Here is a 17,109-nt window from a genome sequence, read left to right as displayed (position 1 = left end):
ACACAAAGAAATAAAAGGCACACAAATTGGCCAGGAGGAAGTCAAACTTTCACTCTTTGCAGATGACATGATACTCTATACGGAAAACCCGAAAGATTCCACCAAAAACCTGCTAGAACTGATCCATGAATTCAGCAAAGTTGCAGGATATAAAATCAATGCACAGAAATAGGTTGCATTCCTATACACCAACAATGAAGTGACATAAAGAGAAATCAAGGAATAGATCCCATTTACAGTTGCACAAAAAACCATAAAATATGTAGGAATAAATCTAACCAAAGAGGTGAAAAATCTATACACTGAAAACTATACAAAGCTGATGAAAGAAATTGAAGAAGACACAAAGAAATGGAAAAAGATTCCATGCTCCTGAATAGGAAGAACAAATATTGTTAAAATGTTGATACTACCCAAAGCAATCATCATATTGAATGCAATCTCTATCAAAGTAACAGCAACATTCTTCACAGAACTAGAACAAATAATCCTCAAATTTATATGGAACCAGAAAAGACCCCGAATAGCCAAAGCAATATAGAAGAAGAAAACCAAAGCAGGAGGCATCACAATCCCAGACTTCAAGCTATACTACAAAGCTGTAATCATCAAGACAGTATGGTACTGGCACAAGAACAGACTCTCAGACCAATGGAAAAGAATAGAGAACCCAGAAATGGACCCACAAATGTATGGCCAACTAATCTTTGACAAAGCAGGAAAGAATAGCCAATGGAATAAAGACAGTCTCTTCAGCAAGTGGTGCTGGGAAAATTGGACAGCGACATGCAGAAGAATGAACCTGGACCACTTTCTTACACCATACACAAAAATAAACTCAAAATGGATGAAAGACCTCAATGTAATACAGGAAGCTATCAAAATCCTTGAGAAGAGAGCAGGCAAATACCTCTTTGATTTTGGCCGCAGCAACTTCTTTCTCAACACGTCTCTGGAGGCAAGGGAAACAAAAGCGAAAATGAACTACTGGGACTTCATCAAAATAAAAAGCTTCTGGGGGTGCCTGGGTGGCGCAGTCGGTTAAGCTTCCGACTTCAGCCAGGTCACGATCTCGTGGTCCGTGAGTTCGAGCCCCGCGTCGGGCTCTGGGCTGATGGCTCAGAGCCTGGAGCCTGCTTCCGATTCTGTGTCTCCCTCTCTCTCTGCCCCTCCCCTGTTCATGCTCTGTCTCTCTCTGTCCCAAAAATAAATAAACGTTGAAAAAAAAATAAATAAATAAATAAAAATAAAAAGCTTCTGCACAGCCAAGGAAACAATCAGCAAAACTAAAAGGCAACTGACAGAATGGGAGAAGATATTTGCAAATGACATATGAGATAAAGGGTTAGTATCCAAATTCTATAAAGAACTTATCAAACTCAACACCCAAAAAACAAATAATCCAGTGAAGAAATGGGCAAAAGACATGAATAGACACTTCTCCAAAGAAGACATCCAGATGGCCAATCGACACATGAATAAATGTTCAACATCACTCATCATCGGGGAAATACAAATCAAAACCACAATGAGATACCACCTTACACCTGTCAGCATGGCTAACATTAACAACTCAGGCAACAACAGATGTTGGCAAGGATGTGGAGAAAGAGGGTCTCTTTTGCATTGTTGGTGGGAATGCAAGCTGGTGCAGCCACTCTGGAAAACAGTATGGAGTTTCCTCAAAAAACTAAAAATAGAACTACCCTAGAACCCAGCAATTGCACTACTAGGCATTTATCCACGGAACACAGGTGTGCTGTTTCAAAGGGACACATGCACCCTTATGTTTACAGCAGCACTATCAAGAATAGCCAAAGTATGGAAAGAGCCCAATGTCCTTCGATGGATGAATGGATAAAGAAAATGTGGTATATATATATACAATGGAGTATTACTTGGAAATCAAAAGAATGAAATCTTGCCATTTGCAACTATGTGGATGGAACTGGAGGGTATTATGCTAAGTGAAATTAGTCAAAGAAAGACAAAAATCACATGATTTCACTCATATGATTACTTTAAGAGGCAAAACATATGAACATAACTGAAGGGAAGCAAAAATAATATAAAAAGAGGGCAAAGGACAAAACAGAATAGAGTCATGAATATGGAGAACAAACAGAGGGTTCCTGGAGGGGTTGTGGGAGGGGATATAGGCTAAATGGGTAAGGGTCACTAAGGAATCTACTCTTTTCATCATTGTTGCACTATATGCTAACTAATTTGGATGTAAATTTTAAAAAATTAAAAATTAAAGAAACAAAAGAAAGTGGGACAGCTTTACATCATAAGATTAGCACTAGTTTAGAAACCACTAAAAATGCTTGTGTTGCCTTTAGAGGTTCTGACCAAGTTAATATTCTGAGAGCAGCTAATACATTCAAAGAAGAATTGAGTATTTCTCTCAAATGTTAACCTAAAACTCAGGGAATATCTTAATAGTCTTAAATCAAGCTTTCAAACAACTTTTGTCCATATTTCTCTTCAGTAAAGCCATAGATCTCTCATCCTACTTGCTCTTTTTTCCCTAGGATTAAAGTAAACCAAGGAAAAAAAGTACCCTGGTCTTCATAGTTTTATACAATGGGAAACTGAAAGGAAATTCAGAGATCATATAATATAAACCTATTTAATTGCAAATAAGTGAAAAGATCACAGAGTGGAAGTGATTTATTCAAGATCACACAATTAATCACCCACCATAGTCTGAGGATGGTCCAGGTCTTATGCCTATCAGTTCTACAAACTTTGTACCATGTTCATTGTCTTTCTACATGCAAAGATTCTCTCTTATTTTGATAAGACATTAATGAAAGTATATAAAAATTAATTCAAATCACCCAATATTTAAAACACATTGAACTGTACATAGCATGAAATACAAAAAGAATAAGACTTGTTTTTTGTTATTTAATTCTAGTGGAACTGGAGTGGGAATTATGAAGAAGTTTAAATTGAAAAACCAGGAGATGAGTATGACACAAAACAAGAAATGAAAATGATCAAGAACAGTAAAAACAAAATACTGCAGAACTTTAATGGAGAAAGATACTAAATTAGATTGAGAAGAACAGGAATGACTTTTTTTATTAGAAATGAAAAAGAATCACTATTACTATCTTCATTTGATAGAAGACACAAGCCTAGGGACACTTGTATATCATCAGCTCTACCCAGACCATGCTTAGAGAACACAAAGTGTATAAGTCATTCTTGTTTGTAGGTAGTTCTAATGCAGCAACAATAAAGACTATGGTACATGAATTGGGGCCTTGTATTCTCAGATTATCTCTGTATCTCTTATTTCCCTCATTCACTGGAGCTTGACCATGTTACAGGTTCAATGGAAGTTAAGGGCTGAAGGAAAGAAATTTACACACACACACACACACACACACACACACGTTCATGGACTTCAAATGACCCAAATAAAAGTTCTGAGCAACTCCTGAATTAAATAATTAAAATTTAAAAATCACATACTCATACTCTTACTTTTTTGTCTGACGTCTACCCACCCAATCACCCAGATAAGAATGGTAGAATCTAATTTTGGCAGAAACTGCTGTCAGAGACAAGAATCCTCTAGGAAGCTGAAAAAAAAAAAAAAGAAAGGTAATGAGTCAAAGTATTGAATGCCCACTATGTGCAAAGCTCAGAATTTCTTAGGAAATAATAGAAGACACCTCAGAATCCCAAACTTGAGGAAACACTACACTGTTGCCCAGACAATGTGACATTTACTTATTTGTACATGTAGTGTGAATTAAGTTATAATTGCACAGCTACCATGGAAATGGATAACTAGTACATTAGTCTGGTAATATTATACTTCTCACAGATAGGTCTTGGAAATTCATAAACTTTCTTTCTCTTTGCACACTAGGAAAAAATATGTTTTGTCTAAATACAAAATTGTGACAGAGCCAAAGTTAATTTTCTCTATAAATGAATGGAATTATATAATTTAAGGTTCAGAGAAGACTTTTTTCATTCGATATTCTGTCAGTATACCTTTATTGATTACAGAGACCTAGGACAAGCTAAGCAAAAAAAAGTTTACTGAATAAAAGCCAACACAGTTTGACTAATTTGACTAATTCCCCACCTTCAGTCCATACTTCATCCAGACTGCTAGTAGTACATTACCTATGTCAACTCCTTACCTGGAGAAGGAGGGAAATTCAGAAAGGGAAAAGAAGTTGGAGAACATCTTAAAATGATTATCTGAACACAGGGTGGATTCAATACATATTTTATAGCTATAGGTTGAGATTCCTACTTTTAAATATATCTATATTTTATATTTCTGAATTTCCTTTATTTTCCTTGTGATTTCCTTTTTTTTCAGCAGAGTTATTTACAAAGGCCCAGTGTGTTTATACTTGCTAAGAATAAACTGGAGGAAGGTGTTTATTTTGTTGGTACTTAGACCATAGATAAATAAAAAAGTGGCCAGTCTCCGTAGTCCTTGCAGACAGGGATGAAAATTGCCATAGGGGAATACAAATTTAGGGGGGAAGTATCCAGGTTGCTAATGTTTCATGAAAACCCTTCTTTGTTCATTTCTTGGAGATTTGTTATACTTTGTTAGATTTTCTGATATGGTTTAATTGAAGAGAAGAAGCATATACTCATGAAAAGTTAACTGTACAAACTACAAAACAGTTGGTTTCTGCAGGTATATAATATATGCCAAATTAGTGATATAAACAATAACTACTATTATGAGATTTTTAGGGAGAAGAGTCCAAGGTCCTCTAATCTATTATTCCTTAAAGGAAAATTGTCCCTAAACCATTCCAGACAGATATATCTGAAATTTTTAATGTTCTAAGTCTTCTTTCTAGCAAACTATATCTTCAGATATGAACTTCCAAATTATTTCCCCTTTGAACTTAATACCAAATGGTTTAGAAAAGAAAATAGGGAAAATATCATGGTTTCATAGAGAGAGGAGTATTTTTATGATACTGTGTTCATCTTTAGATATGGAAGCTTCCTGCACACAGAAACAAATATCTGTGATCAGCCCTGGTCTGTATTCCAAGTTTCTCCCCTGGGGATGTAAAAATGAATGGAAGGAAAAGAAGGAAGCATGGAATCCAATAACTAGCCCTAAATCTGTCCTAAAGCTGTGATGTCCCATGACACACTCTGTATCTGTACTTAAGGCCACTAAGCTCCCATGACCCTTCTAGAATACTTCTAATGTCATTAAATTTTTTTTCAATCTTATGATTTCAGCTTAGGCTTCATCTGAAATTACATTATAAGAAGCACTGACCACTAACTAGGAACATTTGTGAAAGGCACTGCAGTGTCAGAAAGAGGTATGGCTCCATTTTCTAAATCAATCTTGTTTCTTCAACTTGCAAATTATCTTAACAAAGTAACCTTTTTTGTAATCTGAACCAAAAATTAATTTTATGTATGTTTATTTCTTGTTTATATTAACCAATTAATAGCCCATTTGCTTTGTTCTAAGATAGTTCTTATCATACTGTGTTGTAACCTCTCCATACTTCTCAGTCATCACTCCTCTCCATGAACAGATTATGAGCTGCTTGAAGGCATGGATGGGATCTTAGGTATCTATGTATCCTTACAGCATAGATCTCATTATTGGGGGATCATACATAGTAAGTTCTATAAAAATGAATTAAATGTTGTTTAAGATAAACAAAGCCATCATTTGTGAAATGAGTGCCTTAGACTAAGTGATCTCTACCCCTCCAGGATTCATTACTTGTTTGAAAGTTTTATAATTTTCTTTTTATAATCTAATATAAGTCATGGATGTGACTTAATTATAAATAAACAATTGAAACTAAATACAAACATTACTAGGAAAACTTAAGTTGGTCTGTAAGGACTAGAAAGTTTATTAATGGGACAAATGACCATCTGTTTTTCATTAATTTATTTATCAGTTTTATTTGGCATCTTTTATTCAAAGATCTGGGAATTTCAAATTTCTAATATTTAACAGAAAAATAAATGGGTGGTCTGTGTCAAGATATGAATGTTTTTTAATCTTACAGTTAGCTTTATTATTTAGTGCTTTTCTTAATACTTTAGGAAGCAACTTTGCTTTAGGCTCTGAGGGTAGAATAATTTTAAATGATATTGGAATGCAAAAATAACTCTAAGTGGTTTTAAATTATAAATAATACTTTAAGGGGCACCTGGGTGGCTCAGTCAGTTAAGTGTCCAACTCTCGGTTTTGACTTAGGTCATGATCTCAAGGTTCATGGGTTTTGAGCCCTGCATCAAGCTCCACTCTGACAGTGTAGAGCCTACTTGGGATTCCCTCTCTCTCTCTGCCCATCCCCTGCTCATTCTCTCTCTTAAAATAAGTAAATAAACTTAAAAAAAAACCTTTCAGGGGCGCCTGGGTGGCGCAGTCGGTTAAGCGTCCAACTTCAGCCAGGTCACGATCTCGCGGTCCGTGAACTCGAGCCCCGCGTCGGGCTCTGGGCTGATGGCTCGGAGCCTGGAGCCTGTTTCCGATTCTGTGTCTCCCTCTCTCTCTGCCCTTCCCCCATTCATGCTCTGTCTCTCTCTGTCCCAAAAATAAAAAAAAAATAATAAAAAAATAAAAAAAAAAACCTTTCAGATAACAAACTTGTTCACCATTCATGTATTCATTCATTCAACCAAAATTTATTGAGCACTTATGGTCAAGGTACATATGTATTAGCCCTGTGTGACATGCTTTCTTATATATCAACAAGATAGTCTGTAAGGAAAGACAACATATATGTACAAATTGCTGATCTGAAAGATAAATTTAAAGTTCCCCAGAAGAGAATATGATAGAAATTACTGTGGAAGGAGGATAAGGAAATTCTTAGTCAAGGAGGGTGTAATTTGAGCTAAAGGGGGGGTAGTTTTTGCATATACATAGATGAAACAAAAAGCATTTAGGGAAAAAGAAATACCATGAAAAAAGATAGCAGATGGGAAAACATGTAACACATGTCCCTAGCATAATAAAATAGTTGTTTCATTGAAGTACAGTGTGTGTAGGGGTGCCTGGGTGTCTCAGTCCGTTAAGTATCCAACTCTTGATATTGGCTCAGGCCATGATCTCTCTGTGAGATCAAGCCCCGCATAGGGCTCTGGGCTAACATCACAGAGCCTGCTTGAGATTCTTTCTCTCCCTCTCTCTGCCCCTCCCCTGCTCATGCTCTATCTCAAAATAAATAAATAAACATTTTTAAAAAAAGAAATATAAGGTGTGTAAAAGAGAAAAGTGAAAGAGAAGCTAAGAAAATTCAGTTGCAACTAGAGTGTAGAGATCCTTAAATATCAGGCCAAGAAGCTTGGATTTTATTCTGAAGGCACTCAGTGACCATTGAAGGTTTTAGAACAGAGCATGACATAGTTGAAAGCTCCAATATAGGGAAATTATTCTGGAAATAATGATGTAGTGAGTAAAGATGGTGGTAGGAAAGACAGATGGTAATTATCTAATATCTTTCAAGTGTAGTTCTTAAAACAAGTTATATCAAAAATCTCAACAGCACCATCTAGTGCCTCAGCATAACACTGCCCAGTTTGTGGAAAACCTAGTAATAGGGCTAACAAAAAAAGACTAGATTAAGCTTAGGTGGTTTCCCTTTTTCCCATAATTGCACCTGAGTTCAGGGAGCCAATGGTGAAAGAGGTGGATAGCTGGAAAAAAACCCGAGAAATAAACCAGAAGTTGGGAATAGTCACCTCGTTTTTCTCTTTGATCTTAGATATCCACCCTCATTGTTTTTGTCATATACCAACAGTTCTTGGTGAAAAATAATGAAATTTTTTAATCAAAGAAAAAATGGAACTGGCCAAGTTGTTAGCAGTAGTAAACCCGGAAGTTATATCCCACCTACAACCACTACCATAGCTGTCTGTTTCTGTATTTATAATTCAGAGACAAGATCAGTCCCCTCTATTGTTGGGACTTCTTTATATTCAGTCAGTCTTTCCACCTTACAAACCCCAACCAACTCTTTCTTACTAGGGAGCAGAAGCTGTGTAAAAGTCCAAGAAATAAGACTTCAGTAAAAAATTATCCACCATATTATACATTGATGAGGTGCTCCCACTTTCTTAAAGAATAAAAGAATCTGGAGGAACACTAGAAATCATTACTTCTACATTGTCTCATCCCTAGCTCTATCTGATCAGAGCTTGTTTACTGCCTTAATTGACCGTCTTGATATAACTTAACTAAATTAGACCAAGTAACAACCCCTTGGTATAAAGAGAAATGATCATGTATTGTTGAATAGTATGACTTTGAGAGTGAGTCTAGGAAGAGAATAAGGATAAACAGTTACAATACCCTTACCCAGAAAGTATATTTCAACTAGTTATGCTACATCTTTCCTCAGAGCCTTAACTTATGGTGCAGATTTTAGAAACGTGTTTTACCTCTGGAACTTTTTTCTCTAATTAAAGCAACTGGATGAGCATCAACCAGCAGATGTTACCTAGGCAGCTTTCTTGAAGAAAACAAGCATTTTCACCTAGATCATATTCTCCAAGTGAATTCAATACTCTTCCAATAGGTAGATGATGATAGATATATAACTATAGGTAGATAGAAGATAGATGAAATTTATATTTATGAAACTACTATCTTTAAAGATTTTATCTAATAGAGAAACAAACTCAATTAAAAGGAAGATTTACAGAATAGTACTAGAGTAATATGACTTAAAGAAAAGCAGAGATGTTTTAGCTATGTCTTGAAGATTAAGAGTAAGTCCATTAGGCAAACTTGGATGGAAAAAAGAGGGGAAAAAGAGTTTTCTTTGAGCCTGTAGGACCCAAACCCTTCTCTTGGAGGCAAGATGCAGCTGAATATCTCTTCATTTCCCCACCACTTGTGCTTCCTACCATGGTCAAAAAGTATATATAATGACACTACAAAGTGAAATCTTAGTACTTCCTGTAATTTATTATCTGGTAAAAAATGGCAAGAAAAAAATTTTTATATATATGTATGTATTTTAGGCACCAAGCAGACATTCCTAGAGAAATATGGATGGAGTTGGAAATCTGACAGTTTCTTCTGCCAGTAATAACACGTGCAATGATACCATTGATGACTTCCGCAATCAAGTGTATTCTACCCTGTACTCTATGATCTCCGTCGTGGGCTTCTTTGGCAATAGCTTTGTGCTCTATGTCCTCATAAAAACATATCATGAGAAGTCAGCTTTCCAAGTATACATGATTAATTTAGCAGTAGCAGATCTACTGTGCGTGTGTACACTGCCTCTCCGTGTGGTCTATTATGTTCACAAAGGCATTTGGCTCTTTGGTGACTTTTTGTGCCGCCTCAGCACCTATGCCTTGTATGTCAACCTCTATTGTAGTATCTTCTTTATGACAGCCATGAGTTTTTTTCCGGTGCATTGCAATTGTTTTCCCAGTCCAGAACATTAATTTGGTTAAACATAAGAAAGCCAAATTTGTGTGTGTTGGCATTTGGATTTTTGTAATTTTGACCAGTTCTCCATTTTTAATGTCCACATCTTACAAAGATGAGAAAAACAATACCAAGTGCTTTGAGCCTCCACAGGACAATCAGGCTAAAAATCATGTTTTGGTCTTGCATTATGTGTCATTGTTTGTCGGATTTATTATTCCTTTTGTTATTATAATTGTCTGTTACACAATGATCATTTTAACCTTACTGAAAAATTCAATGAACAAAAATCTGTCAAGCCGTAAAAAAGCTATAGGAATGATCATAGTTGTGACAGCTGCCTTTTTGATCAGCTTCATGCCATATCATATTCAACGCACCATCCACCTTCATTTTTTACACAATGAAACTAAACCCTGTGATTCTGTTCTTAGAATGCAAAAGTCAGTGGTCATAACCTTGTCTCTGGCTGCATCAAATTGTTGCTTTGACCCTCTCCTATATTTCTTTTCAGGGGGGAACTTTAGGAGAAGGCTGTCTACAATTAGAAAGCATTCTTTGTCCAGTGTGACTTATGTACCCAAGAAAAAGGCCTCTTTGCCAGAGAAAGAAGAAGAAATATGTAAAGAATAATTTAAGCCTATTTCTAATGCAAATCAATGAAAAGAGTTTCCCAAACAAGTATTATCTCAAACTATTTGTAATAAAAATAAGAATTTCCATTAATAATTTACAAATACTTAAATGAATGTGTGCCTATAAATATATCTCATTTATGAATCCACACTGTTAGGGGTTGTAAAGATATTTTAAGTGTTAAAAATTCGGTCCACAACTATGAACTAAATTATAAGTGGTTTGTTTGATCATTCACCAAAAGGTGAAGAATATTTTTGTCTTGGCATTGTTAAAAAAAATGGATCTGAGATCAAAGTTTTTCTCCTCAAATAAAAACTTTACAAAGGATAAGAAATAGCTTTTTAAGATACAAAATTAGCAATTAGTCCCCAATCATCCTAACATATCCCTTTGCAGGCATTTCATCAGATGAGAACTGGAATAACCGAGGACCTACATAAAATGTCCCATCACCCTCTTTCTTTGTAATATTGACTGACTAGGCAAAGTAGGGCCATTTTTTTTCCAAAATAGAATATGCAAGTGATAGAACAGTAATATCCTACCAAATAGTCCTAAAGGCCCCATGCAATGTGCAATCTGGAAACTGAAGAATATAAGCCTGGTCAAAAACCAGTTTGTGTCCAGTTTTCTTCTGCTCCTAACCCCAGGCTCTCAAAAGAGAATAGTGGAGTTTTTGTGGCTTATTGACATTATTATAGGTAATTCTCTCCCTATATGACATACAATCCCTCCTTAAGAAACTAGACAACTGGCACCTCCATATATGAACAAAAGTAATTTAAAATTTATCTAAAGAAGAGAGAAGGGATTCTACTTTTCTTCTACATGCTTATTACTGGTATCAAAACTAGCTCCAATAGGTTTCTGAATAAAAATTTGAATGTTGATATTACAAATTGTTTTAAGAAGTACTTATATTTATACAACTATGTCAGAGATTTTGCTCTATGATATACATTTATGAGTAGAAGTTGTTTTATTATTGTTTTATACTTTTTACTTCTTTATTGGCATATTGACAGGAGTATCAAGGATATATTTACAGTGGGTTTTATATTACAGTGGAATCTTTGTTCTTAAGACACAACTTGATTATAGCTGAAATATAATATTCATGGCAAGGTTTTGCTGAAGTGTGGTCTGTTCCTTTATTATGTGTTTCAAAAGGCACATTACCTCAGAGGAAATAAATGATAATGGTGAAGAAAAAAAGAAAGTTATGAAAGGAGAAGTTCTATCTGAATCTTCCATGTGTATGTTATTTCTATTTCACTTCTAATGTTGCAGCCCTTTAGGAAAACACTCAAACCAGAAATAAAGAGGACTTCTAAGGCATAGTAATAACTGGTGCTTACTTATTTTTATTTTTAACATACCTGAGATTTAGCAGTATCTACACTTTTATCCTATACCATTTTTCCTTGGTTGAGACAAAGATCAAACATACTATTTATCAAAAAAATCAGTCCTCATTTATCATGTACTAAGCTTTCTGTTATTCAGTAAGTATAGTGTGGTAGAAGAGCACTAAATTGGAAGCTAGAACACCTGGTTGCTAATCTTGTCTCTATTACTTACAAGTGGTATAACTTTAAGCAAGTGACATGAGTTCTGATCGTCAGCTTCCTCATTTATAAAATAAGAATAATAATACTCCTGCCTTATTACAGGGCATTTTTGAAACTCAAATGTGATCATAACACACATACAGATGTTAACATACAGATGTTAAAGTTTTACTTTTAAATAATTTTAAAGTATATAGATGGTTTTGTTAAAAATAATGATTCGTATTTATTACATGGATTCTAAATTTTGAAAGAATTAGAACAAAATATAGGCATAGTGAAATTCTAATGCACATAAAAGAAACTTGTGTCTTACTTATTCCCACCTCTAGGTGTTTTCCTATGTTTTCACTTCCACTAGCAGTCCCACTTTCTCCCACATAGAAACATACCATAATTCAATCACCTACAATCTAACCATGATTTGTTATTCTTTAATGTCATTTATTTTTGTATCTTATATGAAACTGTTTAGTACTTATTTTCCTTTTTTAATATGTGTATGTATTTTCTCCCAAAGTGGAATCATCATTTTATGGGATTATAAATTCCTTGAGGTTGAAAAATATGCCTTTTAACCATGGTACCTAATAATTATTGAGCTTTTATTCTGTTTTAAGTGCTTTATCTATATCAACTCATTTAATGCTTACAATTTCCCTGTGATATATATAACATTCTTATCCCTGTTTTGCTGACTTAGGAACCAAGGCACAAAGAAATGAAGTAAATGTCCATTGTCAGGCAGCTAGTAAGGATCAGAACTAAGATTCAAATCTAGGTAGTCTGACTCCAGAGCTCAATTCCTTAATTTTCTATGCTATCCTGCTGGACCATGTTCTATCTTCAAAATAAAGAGAAGCAAGGGTTTTTCAATGATTTATTTGTTTATTTGACAAAATACATTTAAATAACCTACAGTCTTAATTTGTTTACATGAACACATGAACCATGAACTAAAGCCTATGATTTTATTTGGAAAAAAAATCTTAAGAATATTGTATACTATCCTAGAATATTGACATTAGAAGGACTCTAATGTTTATAATTTTTAATGACTATATAATACCCTGTGGCATTACCATGACACAGTCTTCACATACATTTGGTCTATAACAGTTCTTTGAAATCCCATCAGCTATTCAAGTTCATTTTCATTATACACTTGACTTTTTTTAATTTTGTTCAGCTAATATAGGTCTGTATCTCAAAAAACGATTTCAAATGTTGAAGCAATGTTTTGTATTTTGTTCTCCAGAATAAACATAAATGGCTTTGTATACTCATCTCAGACTCTAAACTTTGGGATTTGGAGTTCTCAAAATCACCTGGCTTTCACTCTAAAGATTTTTCATTTTTAATTGACTTTTAAATGGCCTTTTGAGATAATTAAATATATACCTCAATATTTAACTTTTACTAATCCTTTAGTAACTCCAACAGTGAAAATTTTTTAGGAACTTGAAAGATGAGATTATATTTTAGAGCAATGTAAATTTGTTGGCCCTTTTTAGTAAGTACTGTACTGGAGGTAGGAAAAGAAGCTCACTTATTCTATTCATCTTCATGTGTACATCCTGGGTTAGATTGCCTCGGTCCAATACTAAAATAACAACGTGGAGGAAATTTTAGGAAAATTTCAGAGTAGGAGGATCCTAAGCTTACCCCATCCCATGGAGACACCTAAATAACAGCCACCTCAGTGCAACTAACCCAGAAAATTACCCAAAGACTGGAAGAATAAACTGTCCACAGTTAATTGTAGAGAGCAGGCAACATCAAAAATGGTAGGAAAGTCACCCAGTTTGAAACCAAACTTCTGGTAAGACTAACCACAAATGAGAGGGATACCACAAACACAAAGAAAGAAGAGGAACAGACCTCAAAACAGGCACCCCAGACATGAGGACCTGCAATGGGAAGACAAGTCCACATAAAACTTGGTTTTGTAAACCAGTGGAGCTTAACTTCATGAGTTATTACAATCAGTGAGGCTTAAATTTAGGTATTTTAAAAATCAGCAGGCTTAGCTCTGGGAAAGCTGGAGGATGATAGGAAAATGAATCCCCACCCTTAAAAAAACAGCATAATAAACAATTCTGGCAAGATACACCATAGAAGCAGCAAACTGAAAAATACCTAGTTATATGGAATGGAGATTTATTTACTAATCTGAGAACTTGCACTTGAGGGACAAGAATCTTTAGAAGATTTATCCAAGAACAAAAGAGTGGGTAGGCACCATTTCTGCAACCCACCCTCAAACCTAGATGCCCAGATACCTGCATGAACCAGCATGAACACTTGCCACATAGCTTGCTAACACTGAGCTCACCGTACCCATGGTCTCCCACAGACTTGCCCCACCAAACCCAACCCACTTGTAGGAGTTCCTCCAAAGTGGCTCTGACCAGCTCTCATTCTGTATACCCCAACAGTGACTAGTACCCCTCCAAAGTGATGCTTGCCCTGAAAAAAACGGGAAGATAAACAAACACATGAGTTCAACTTTATCCCCATTAGTGGCCTAGAAGCAGATCACTGAACTGACTTCAGGCCCTGCCCACCAACAAAAAGAAGCATAAAAATAAAGCCCTGTAGTTTAAAGTCACTGAAAACTCCACAGATGTACTGTAGGCAGACATGTGGTCTGACGGCAAGACCTGCTCACCAAAAGAAGCCTCTCAGGGGACAACACAGAAATAGCACCCTGGAGTTCAATGTGACCCAAACCTCAGCAAGTGGGCTGAGGGCATACTTTTGGTCTGACCCAACTACAACCCAAAAGTGTCCCAGCCTGACCCATTAAAAGCACAAGGATCGAGCCATTCTTGCAAAACAAAGAGGTTTTGCAGCTGACTGGACTGAAGACAAACACAACTCAACCAAACATTAGGGTACATGCAACACACATAAGAGACACCACTGAAGCACCTGGTTCTGGTGCACAAGGGTACATGGCACTACAAGGCACTGCAAGACCTCTTCCTAAGACCACTATTTTCAAGATCAGGAGACATGGCTGACTTTCCAAATACATAGAAACAAACAGAGAGTTAGATAGAAGAATATGTCCTAAATGAAAGAAAAGGAAAAAAAAACACAGTCAAAAAGCAAAATGAATCAGAGATAAGCTATATACCTGATAGAGAATTCAAAGTAATGGTGATAAAGATACTCACTGGACTTGAGAAAGGAGTGGAGGATCTCAGTGAGACATTCAAAAGAGATTGAAAATGTAACAAAATAAACAATCAGAGATGAAGAATAACATAAATTAACAATATACTAAAGGGAATAAATAATAGACTAGAAAATGAACAAGAATGGATCAGCAAGAAGGATGACAGTAATAGCATCAAACTGAACAAAAAAATAATAAATGAAAATGTGTTAAAGGAACTTGGTGACATCAAGTGTAATAACATGTGCATTTTAGATGGGTCACCTGGGTGGCTTAGTCAGTTAAGTGGACAACTATTGATTTTGGCTCAGGTCATGATCTCACATGAGATCATGCCCCATGTCAGGCTCTGCACTGACAGAATGGGGCCTGCTTGAGATTCTCTCTCCTCTCTCTCTCTGTCTCTGACCCCACTCACATGCTCTCTCTTTCTCTGAAAATAAATAAATGAACATTAAGAAAAACATTTGCATTATAGAGATACCAAAAAGGGAAGAGAAAGAAAAAGGGGCAGATAATTTACTTGAAGAAACAATAGTTGAAAAATTCCTTATCTTGGAAAGAAAACAAATATCCAGATCCAGGAGGCACAGAGAGACCGCCAACAAAATCAACTGAAGGAGATTCACACGAAGACATACAGTAATCAAAATGGCAAAAGGTAGTGATAAAGATAGAAGTTTATTTTTTTAACTTTTTAAATATCCATTTATTTTTGAGAGAGAAATAGAGAGAGAGTGCAAGTCAGAGAGGGGCAGAAAGAGACACTGAATCTGAAGCAGGCTCCAGGCTCTAAACTGTCAGCATAGAGCCCCACACAGGGCTCGAACCCACAAACCATGAGACATGTCCTGAGCCAAAGTTGGACGCTTAACCAACCGAGACACCCAGGTTCTCCAAGAGAGAACTTTAAAAGCAGCAAGAGAAGAAGATTTAAAGAAATGGAAAGACATTCCCTGCTCATGGATTGGAAAAATAAATATTGTCAAAATGTCAATACTACCCAAAGCTATCTACACATTCAATGCAATCCCAATCAAAATTGCACCATCATTCTTCTCGAAACTAGAATAAGCCATCCTAAAATTCATATGGAACCACAAAAGGCCCCGAATAGCCAAAGGAATTTTGAAGAAGAAGACCAAAGCAGGACGCATCACAATCCCAGACTTTAGCCTCTACTACAAAGCTGTCATCATCAAGACAGCATGGTATTGGCACCAAAACAGACACATAGACCAATGGAATAGAATAGAAACCCCAGAACTAGACCCACAAACGTATGGCCAACTCATCTTTGACAAAGCAGGAAAGAACATCCAATGGAAAAAAGACAGCCTCTTTAACAAATGGTGCTGGGAGAACTGGACAGCAACATGCAGAAGGTTGAAACTAGACCACTTTCTCACACCATTCACAAAAATAAACTCAAAATGGATAAAGGACCTAAATGTGAGACAGCAAACCATCAAAACCTTAGAGGAGAAAGCAGGAAAAGACCTCTCTGACCTCAGCCGTAGCAATCTCTTACTCGACACATCCCCAAAGGCAAGGGAATTAAAAGCAAAAGTGAATTACTGGGACCTTATGAAGATAAAAAGCTTCTGCACAGCAAAGGAAACAACCAACAAAACTAAAAGGCAACCAACGGAATGGGAAAAGATATTCGCAAATGACATATCGGGCAAAGGGCTAGTAACCAAAATCTATAAAGAGCTCACCAAACTCCACACCCAAAAAACAAATAACCCAGTGAAGAAATGGGAAGAAAACATGAATAGACACTTCTCTAAAGAAGACATCCGGATGGCCAACAGGCACATGAAAAGATGTTCAGCGTCACTCCTTATCAGGGAAATACAAATCAAAACCACACTCAGGTATCACCTCACGCCAGTCAGAGTGGCCAAAATGAACAAAGCAGGAGACTATAGATGCTGGAGAGGATGTGGAGAAACGGGAACCCTCTTGCACTGTTGGTGGGAATGCAAATTGGTGCAGCCGCTCTGGAAAGCAGTGTGGAGGTTCCTCAGAAAATTAAAAATAGACCTACCCTATGACCCAGCAATAGCACTGCTAGGAATTTATCCAAGGGATACAGGAGCACTGATGCATAGGGCCACTTGTACCCCAATGTTCATAGCAGCACTCTCAACAATAGCCAAATTATGGAAAGAGCCTAAATGTCCATCAACTGATGAATGGATAAAGAAATTGTGGTTTATATACACAATGGAATATTACGTGGCAATGAGAAAAAATGAAATATGGCCTTTTGTAGCAAC

At 36.1% G+C, this 17,109-nt stretch overlaps 1 protein-coding gene across 1 annotated transcript in view; it reads left to right on the top strand.

Annotated features, from left to right (window-relative positions):
- CYSLTR1 (cysteinyl leukotriene receptor 1) overlaps positions 1-12,926 on the top strand; it is a 48,870-nt gene extending 35,944 nt beyond the window's left edge. The window contains 3 exon segments of the mRNA XM_043569893.1: positions 5,251-5,336; positions 9,013-9,402; positions 9,404-12,926. Coding sequence (XP_043425828.1) covers positions 9,040-9,402; positions 9,404-10,063 — 1,023 coding nt within the window. The 5' untranslated portion in view covers positions 5,251-5,336; positions 9,013-9,039 and the 3' untranslated portion in view covers positions 10,064-12,926.
- The last annotated feature ends 4,183 nt before the right edge of the window (positions 12,927-17,109 follow it).

The sequence above is a fragment of the Prionailurus bengalensis genome, chromosome X, assembly GCF_016509475.1.
Source record: "Prionailurus bengalensis isolate Pbe53 chromosome X, Fcat_Pben_1.1_paternal_pri, whole genome shotgun sequence".
Taxonomy (NCBI): Eukaryota; Metazoa; Chordata; class Mammalia; order Carnivora; family Felidae; genus Prionailurus; species Prionailurus bengalensis.
Note: the sequence above shows the minus strand (reverse complement) of the source record. Positions and strands in the feature narration are given on the sequence as shown.